A 9136-nucleotide genomic window follows, 5' to 3' on the forward strand; every position below is an offset into this window, starting at 1 on the left:
TCTCGTCGCAGCATGGAAAGCTCAGCGTCGACCTGGTGGGGTATATTCCAGGCACCAGAGGCTTTAAGCAGATATATTTTCGCGGCTCAAACGTACAGTGGAATTTCTTACATTTCTGGATAAATTGGTCATAAAATGTAGTCTGATCTTCATCTAAATCACAAGACTAAACAAAGTCTGCTTAAACTAATACCACACAAATAATTATGTTTTCATATTTTTATAGAGCATAACATCATCACAGGACAGGGAGGAAAAAGCAAGTGAACCCTTGGATTTAATACCTGGTCGACCGTCCTTTGGCAGGAATAACCTTGACAATTACTTTTTCCAAAACTGTTCAGCAAGATTCCTAAGATATTTGGTGTGAATAGCTCTCTTGATTTCATCCCGCAGCATCTCAATCAGGTTGAGGTCAGGACTTTGACTGGGAGACACCAGTACACATATTTTCTTCTGAAATTCTTCTGTTGTTGATTTGCTTCTGTGTTTTGGATCATTGTCCCATTGGAACAGCCATCCTCTTTTGAGTTTCAAATCTTGGACAGATGGCCTCAAGTTCTCCTGCAAAACTTCATTTTTTCCACTGATGATATCAAGCTGTCCAGGCCCTGATTTGGCAAAGCATGCCCATACCATGATGCTCCCTCCGCCCTGCTTCACAGTTGTGATAAGGTTTTGATGTTGGTGTACTTATGTGAATTCTTCCCAAACAATTAAAATTTGGTTTCATCTGTCCACAGAATATTTTGCCAGTAATGCTGTGGAACACCCAAGCGTTCTTTAACAAATTTCAAAAGTGCAATACGTTTTTTGTTTTTTTTAGACAGGAACGGTTTCCTCCTTGGTGTTCGCCCATGAACCCAATTCTTCTTTAATGTTTTATGTATGGAAGGTTTGTCAACAGAAATGTTGACAGGTGCCAGTGATTTCTGTAAGTCTTCAGCGGATACTCTAGGGCTCTTTTTTTTTTACCTCGGGGAATATTCTTTACTTTGTACAGCTTTGTACAAGTCAAAATTCTTAATCGTAGGTCTTCTGAGAGCTGTTTTGAGCGAGATATGGTACATATCAGGCAATGCGTCTTGGCAAGAGACAATTCTAAACAGGTGGTGTTTTCTAGTGGCCAGAGCAGCTTTAAGCTACACCTCCGGGTTGGCTCACACATGACTCTGATTAGCACTAGGAGAATCCTTAGCCTAGAGTTTCACCTATGTTTTCCTCCCTGTTATTTTCAATGAAAATATGAAAGCATATAATTGTTTGTGTGGTATTCGTTTAAGTAGACTGTATATTCTTGTGATTTACCTGAAGATCAGACCACATTTTAAGACCAATTTATACAGAAATTTAAGAAATTCCAAAGGGTTCACATACTTTTCCCACCCACTGCAGGGATGTTAGCATCCATTTCTGCAGGGCGTGGTACTACACATTCAGCAGACACTCACAGCGTTTGAGAGCTGAGGCAATCGTTTAAATTTGAAGCTTCCATTTGTATACTCAGCGATTTCTTTGAGCTTTCAAATTTGGCAGGGTTGGTAACAACACACTTCTCTGTAACAAATCAAATTTAGAAGGCATTTATTTTCACTTTACGGGGACTTCTAGTAAAGTTGTCTTTTTTAGATTTAAAATTTTTTTTTTTCTAATTTACTATTCACTTTATTCAATTTCTTGATTTTTATATGATATGAATTAATAGTTTATTTTTTATGATTGGTTAATTATTTTTTGTGCGTTAATTTGTATTTAAACCTTCTTTTATCCTGAAAAAATATACATTTTTTCATCGATGATTGTTACTGCTTTTTTTTGTCTCTACAAAACATGATGTTTTACGACTCAAATGTTTTGTTTTCACTTTCTTTGTGTAATGCTACGATGTTTGTTTAGAAAAAATAATATTGTTAATTTTTTTAAACGGTACAACTTTTTCTTAAAAGAATAATTCTAAGATTATGAGTTTTTACCTGATAACTTTTTATCTAGAAAAAATATTTCATGTTTTTTTTCCTCAATAACAAAAATCTTAAAAGGACTATATGACTTTTTTTCTCAGAAAAAAAAGTTTACTCTCGCAGTATTTTGACTTTTTATCCACCTGAATTTGCAGAATATAATAACTTTTCACCAAAAGGTTATTTATTAATGAAAAAAGACACTTTATTTGCTTAAGATTGCGACTTTTTCCCAAGATATAAGAGTTTTTGTCTTGAAAAATAGGACTTAAACATTTTTTTTATTCCTGTAGTATTAAGACACCATTCTAAAAAAAAATACATTTGCAATCATGTAATTCCAATGTTTTATCTTTATTTTAGAGAAAGCAGCCGAACTAAAGTTATTAAATAGCGCTATAAGGGAAGAATGTGCAATCATGGTTTCCTCCTTCGAAACAATGTGCGTGCAAGTCTGAGCTGTGGTTGTGTGAGGAGAAGTGATGAAATCATAAACACGGCCGCGTTTATGCAACACCAAACAACTGAGCGAGATGGAATTTTTACTTACATCAAAAGAACCTCAACTCTGACGATAAGGAATTACAAAAAAACAGTCTGAAAAGTCCTGGAGTTAAAAAGTCCAATTTTTCAAGGGAATATTTTTTTAATATGACTACATGGGGAAAAAGTAGCATATACCCAGAGGGAAAGAAATTCTAAATATTATGAGGGGGGAAAAAACTGGAGGAAAAAAAGTCCAAATATAATCAGAATAAAGTTTCTTTTTTTTTTTTAGATAAAAGGAATATTTTGAGGAAGTGTATTTTTTTTCAAGGAAAAAGTTGCTACATTATGAGTGAGGAAGAAGTAATTGTAAAAATCTGAAAAAAGATCTTTTGAGGAAAAAAGTCTGACGTATTTGAAAATAAAGTCCTATGTTTCAAGGAAAAAAGTTTGAACCTAAAGCAAATACAGTTGCCTTTAAAAAAAGGCATATTTTTTAATAAAAAGTCCTGTTAACCTTTTTTTCGATTAACTTAATTTTAGATTGATTCTGTATCTCCAGTGGTGCCTTGACAGGACTTTAATTGTTCCATGACCGTGACCATGCCAATAATCAGTTCCAGCCCCCCAAAAAACACCAACACAAATTTTGGAAAAAAGTTTTTTAATAAGAAAAACAGCACATTGCAGTAGTGTGCATTATAAAAACGCACAACATGTTTTATGTTTAAACTTAAACAGGAAATAGCAATAAACAGGTTAGGGTTAACGCTACACTTTACCATTGTTGTTAGTTGTCATTATTATTATTATTATTGTCGTTGTTGCTGTTGTTAGTAGTAGTACTAGTAGTATTTAAACATCAATTCAGCGATGCAAGAACAAATGATTAACTTTAATGTAATTTATTTTATTTTAATTGTTTTAATGTATTCCTTTACAAGTATACTTTACTGTAATTTCACTTCATTTAATTGACTCCCCCCCCCTTCCCCCCACCCGGATTGAGGATCAAATGTGATGATATCTGTTTTTAACATCCCACACATTTACCTGACAATACAGTATTACTTCAGAGGTGTGACATCATCACCATGCACCATCCCACTTCCTGTGTGTGTGGAGGGAAATTCCTCGGGTGGTACCAAAGTTGTATAAAAGTCCCAACACACAAGCACAAACACAACAACTATACAACTGACTGCTCCTACCAGTGAACTACGACTAATACTACAACTTCTACACACCCCCAACAAGGTACCTTATTTTGATTATTTTTGTACAATAGAAGAGAATAAGCAGCAACAATAGTCAGCAGCATTTTATGTGGCAAAAAAATATACCTGTATCCATAAATAAGCTATATATTGTTAGAATACTATACCATAATCATTGCACTATACTATATATATGCAGATATGAATATGAACAGCAGCAATAGTCAGCAGCATTGTAGGTAGCAAAAAAGGTATACATGTATCATATCAATCAATAGTCTATGTACAGTATTAACACTACTATACTATGCATACTAAATATCCAGATGTGAAATGTGAACAAAATCGGCAAAAATAGTCAGTAGCAGTGTACTGGTTTCTACAGTTGAGCCCAGCTTCAGGTGTCTATATACACTATATAAAAAGACATACTCTGTACACGTACTAATATGATGGGGTGATTATATATTGGGGGCACGGTGGACGACTGGTTAGCGCGTCAGCCAATCCCCGGCCCCGCCTGTGTGGAGTTTGCATGTTCTCCCCGTGCCTGCGTGGGTTTTCTCCGGCCACTCCGGTTTCCTACCACATCCCAAAAACATGCATGAATTGGAGACTCTAAATCGCCCGTAGGTGTGACTGTGAGTGGGAATGGTTGTTTGTTTGTAGGTGCCCTGCAATTGGCTGGCAACCAGCTGCCCGATGACAGCTGGGATAGGCTCCAGCACGCCCGCGACTCTAGTGAGAAGAAGCGGCTCAGAAAATGGATGGATGGATGATTATATATTTATGATTTTCACAGTCATAATTACTATGTGGCCCTCACTGAAAATGAGTTTGACACCCCGGTTTAAAAACTATACGCGTATTAATAAATAGTCTACATATTAACAGAAAACTGTACTATGATATACTTGATACAGTATATTGAAAGAAGTGAACGTGAGCTGCAGCAAGAATGGTTAGCCACATTGTATGTAGCAAAAAAAAAAAAAAAAAGACATCAATAAATCCTCAGTGGAGTGACAGCTATACATGCCTAGTAATATATAAACAGAATATTATACTTTTCATATAATGTAAATAAAAGCAGCAAGACTAGTCGGTAACAATGGATGTGTACATAAAGTATATAACAACATGTGACATCTCTGAAAAGATGGCCACAGAGACGAGATGCCCCATGAGCCCCAAGCTGCCCGCGGGACTAGACCTGGAGCTCTGCCATCATCCCTTGACCATGAGGAAAGTGGTCAACCTGGTGGTCGCCATGGAGAGGTTAAAGGGCAGCCGCACCGAAATGGCCCTCAGGAATAAATTCAGCGGGGAAAGCTTCCTCAACATCATGATCGATGACATCGTTGAAGGTAATTCTCAAATTCCATCCAATAGCCATTGTTTATATTCATTCCATATAAATATGTTTGGTGCATATTTAACCAAACCACATAACTGTCTTACGAAAGTCTGCTAGCACACAATGCAAAACGCCAAAGACGGGCTAACAAATATAGTATTGATGGTGCGGTAGTTAGTTTAAACCTTTAAACAATGGATATTTGATCACAAACAGTGCAGTAGCTCACATGCACAATATTCATGTGAATATATTATATCATGTATACTCTGCGATAAACTACTGTTACTGAAGCTTATGCTCTGTGTTGCGCCATCAAGTCTCTGTGTATCGTCTCTATGTTTCATACTGGCCCCTGGTGGCCAAGGCACAACAGAAGGTGAAGCACAATGTCAGTTGAATTAAAGCATGAAAAATATGAGCTGAAACTCTTTAATGAATTACATTCTATTTAATTATTGTATGACTGTATGTTTTTGTATGGAACAAATTAAACTCGCAAGTCCATTTTCTTTGAAAGACAAAAGTCTTTGATGTTTCCCAGTCTAACATGTTTTTTTTTGTTTCAGTGTTCCACATGCCCGAGGGGCGAGCGCCGGTGAATCAATTCACCAGGACGGGGGAGTATCAGTGCACCGTGAACGACAGCCAGAACAAAAGTCTGGTGCTGCTCAGAGACAGCATGGAGCTGCACGCTATCACACTGCAGGGGGGAAGCAGCCACCGCAAAGGTCTGGACACCGTACACGAATTCTACATTTATATTCACACACACCGTGTTTCTTGCCACATTTCACCATGTTACATTCTCAGTTTACTCAACAGAATGACAACTCATCGTCGCCTGTCCTACATTAAATGCAACAAATACTAACATCCAATACAATACAAACTTCAGCCTTCACAAAAGCCCCTAAAAAGGATGTTTTTCTTATATATATATATATATATATATACTTTAAAGAACTGGGAACTTTTTTGCTAATATTATATTTTTCTTTTTATTTTCTCAACATTTTATTTACATTTGTTTGAACAAATTCAAGCCCTGACATGAACAAAATGTGACCACATTTAAGTTAATACCAAATAAAGCCCAGAAATCTTTTTCTTTTGCTGTTAAAAATTATTTATTATTTGTTTTTAGTTTTTTTTTAAATTACACAGGGTCTTTTCTTTTTAAATGCATTCATTCTTTATTCATTTTTAGTATTAGTCATTATAAAGTTGTATTTCACTGTCAAAACAAACACACATTGTGTATTTAATCAAACTGACTTAACTTTGTCTTACAAAAGTCACCTACCTGAATGTTAACACACAATGCAAAACGTCATAGACAGGCTAAAGAAACTGGCATCAATTTTACAGTAGTTAGAACCATTTAAACAGCGGATTTTTGAAGACAAACGGTGCAGCAACACGTGCAGACGGACAGCATAACAATATTCACCGGCATAGATTCTTTATCCTCTGCAAAAAAACAACAGTAATATTACGGCAGCTTAGTTGCAACAGTATTTTTGTCGTGTTACACCATTAAATCTTAAGTATATTATCAACATCTGTATTATATTGCCCCCTGGTGGCCAATGTGCACAAACATAAGCAGGCGTGTGAATTAACATGAAATCATAAGGCGAAAAGGGTTTATTTACATTTTATTCAATTTATGTTATTACTCTATGTTTTTATAGTGTAAAATACAGTATTGTAGAATGCTATTTTTTATTTAAAAACATGTTACAACATTTTGTTGTTGTTGTCAAAGATGAGTTGCAATACGCGTGTTTTGATTTACGAGCGTGGCCACGGAACGGATTCAACTTGTAAGTCAAGGCGGCACTGTACTAACGTGCCGTTTGGTCTGTCATGCTTTGCAGTGCACCTCAACATGTCCACCTACGTGCACCCGTCCCTCAACACGGAAGCCCGACCGGTGGCCCTGGGCATCAAGGGCACCGACCTGTACCTGTCGTGCCACCAGGAGGGCACCAGGCCCACGTTGCACCTGGAGCCGGTAGAGGACAGGCAGAGTCTGATGGGCGTGGCCTCGGAGAGCGACATGCTGCGCTTCCTCTTCTACAAGCGCGACTCGGGGGTCAGCCTCAGCACCCTGGCGTCGGCGCGCTTCCCCAACTGGTACATCAGCACGGCGGAGGAGGACAACATGGCCGTGGAGATGTGCCAGCGCACCGCCAACCGATACGTCACCTTCCATATTAAGAGGAAAAACTAGGGGGGGAAAAAACGATGCTCGAGAACAGCAAATGCGAACAGCAGCATCTGTTAAGATGTGGTAGCATGACTGGAAGCACCTTAAATAGATGACATGCTTTCTTTCATTTTGATCTATTTATGCAAGTATTTATTCCATGTATTTATTGATTTATTTATATATTTCATGTGTATTTATGTTTTCGCAGTTGTGTTCACGGTGCAATAAAATGTGTCAATAAAATGAAACGTCTCAACATGCGCCTCTATGAAGTCAGTCATCCATCCATCATCCATTTTCTAAAGCAGCGGTCACTAGCTTTATTGGTTAAACCTGGTAATAGCTATATTACTAGTCATCAAACTGCTCTAAGTGCTGGAGGACTCTGCATCTTTTTTCACAATTGTCCAAAAAAAAATAAAAAATTATAAAAAAATTGTACCGGCATTACCAGATAACTAGCAACGTTTTATTGCTTTAGCGGCTGTTTTTTGCCAATGTCTTTATGTCTCAAAAGTGACTGCCTGTTGTCGTACGAGAGCAGCTCCAACTACCGGAGACAAATTCCTTGTGTGTTTTCTTTGGACATACTTGGCAAAATAAAGATGATTCTGATTCTGATATATGCGCTACCAACTTCCGCGTTTGGCAAAACAGTTAAAAGCACTTCCTTTCGGCACAGGTAAATGGCGGAACCCTATATAGCAAGTGACTGGTGCAAAACATCTACAATAACGTTACCACAGACCCACCAAAGATGACAATATCCGATGATTTGGCTTTGTTGGTGTTTACATATATCATATCATATTTGCATAAATCAATTATACACATGTATTTAACTTTTGTCCGTAACACCGGACAAAAAGAAAACAACATTTTATCAAGTTCAGCTTCAAATTATCATGTCATCAACCCGTACTTATTCGCATTAGCGCAGCATACACTTGTTTTGGTCACGTGACTTTCCGCATATAGCGGATTTGCGCCTCAGACATATTTTAACGGACAGGCATAGAAACAAATCAAAACATATCATTAAAAAAAAAAAACTCAGCATCACAGCAAATGCAGTTGTTGTAATTAGTGAGAGCCCAAAGCTCATTTCTCTTCAACAAGCCGGTACCATCTAGGGGTAATGTTTAATATCTTAAAAAAATAAAAATAAAACAACAACAACTCCAAAGGCTTGTGTTTTAGTGCCGGGTGCTTGGTCTTCATGTGTCAAAGCAGTTTTGATGACTTCATTGACTCATTTGAAAGCCGTTTGCGACATTATGCAGAGCGGGTTTAATGCAGGCACGTAAACTCGCAATACAAAAAGCCGTACCTTAAGTAGGACTGAAAATAATGTCTTTTAAATACAACTTTTTTCCCCCCCCAAGGTAGTTGTTGGCTCTCTTTCTGTCTCGTTATTTGGCCTGCTGTCCTTTTCATCTTTTTCGATGACGAAAAGAGGATGAGCGGTGGTTGAGCAACGACCTTTTTTTTTTTTATTGACATAAATGAAGGTCAGCCACAACCGTGCCAAAAAATAACATTAAACTAGTTTTAGATTCTGAAGAAATAAAAAATGAAAATAATATAATCATTGAATATTAACCACGCTTGATAATAATAGTTGACTTTAAGGATTTAATAAACTGAGAACTAGCATCTCAAATAATTCTATTGCACTATTAATTATACACGCTGGTAAAACCTTTTAAAAACTCTGTTAAACAATGCATGCACGCTGCACAAATATGTATTTAAACAGTTCAAATCAACTTTGATTTATGTAATTTCCATTTCTTGTTTAACTGTAGATTTTATTCAATACGTATCTTTCAGTAGCCAACGTTGTAGTTTTAGTTAAACGACGTTCTTTTCTATTGGGCGGTTCGGGTTTATTTAC

The 9136-nt window shown here is 37.0% G+C and overlaps 1 protein-coding gene across 1 annotated transcript; it reads left to right on the forward strand.

Annotated features, from left to right (window-relative positions):
- The first annotated feature begins 3555 nt into the window (after window positions 1-3555).
- il1b (interleukin 1, beta) lies at window positions 3556-7495 on the forward strand. The gene is made up of 4 exons (XM_061767121.1): window positions 3556-3704; window positions 4824-5031; window positions 5591-5752; window positions 6905-7495. The coding sequence occupies exons 2-4, from the start codon at window positions 4824-4826 to the stop codon at window positions 7258-7260; spliced, it is 726 nt and encodes a 241-aa protein (XP_061623105.1). The 5' UTR covers window positions 3556-3704; the 3' UTR covers window positions 7261-7495.
- Window positions 7496-9136: the final 1641 nt, after the last annotated feature.

This window comes from Phyllopteryx taeniolatus, chromosome 3 (assembly GCF_024500385.1).
Source record: "Phyllopteryx taeniolatus isolate TA_2022b chromosome 3, UOR_Ptae_1.2, whole genome shotgun sequence".
Taxonomy (NCBI): domain Eukaryota; kingdom Metazoa; phylum Chordata; class Actinopteri; order Syngnathiformes; family Syngnathidae; genus Phyllopteryx; species Phyllopteryx taeniolatus.

Bases quoted from the DNA above. Each gene is read 5' to 3' on its own strand.
- il1b (XM_061767121.1), top strand. From the start codon at position 4,824: ATGGCCACAGAGACGAGATGCCCCATGAGCCCCAAGCTGCCCGCGGGA. The intron at 5,032-5,590 runs GTAATTCTCAAA...TTTTTGTTTCAG, and splicing joins GATCGATGACATCGTTGAAG to TGTTCCACATGCCCGAGGGG. The intron at 5,753-6,904 runs GTCTGGACACCG...CATGCTTTGCAG, and splicing joins GGGAAGCAGCCACCGCAAAG to TGCACCTCAACATGTCCACC.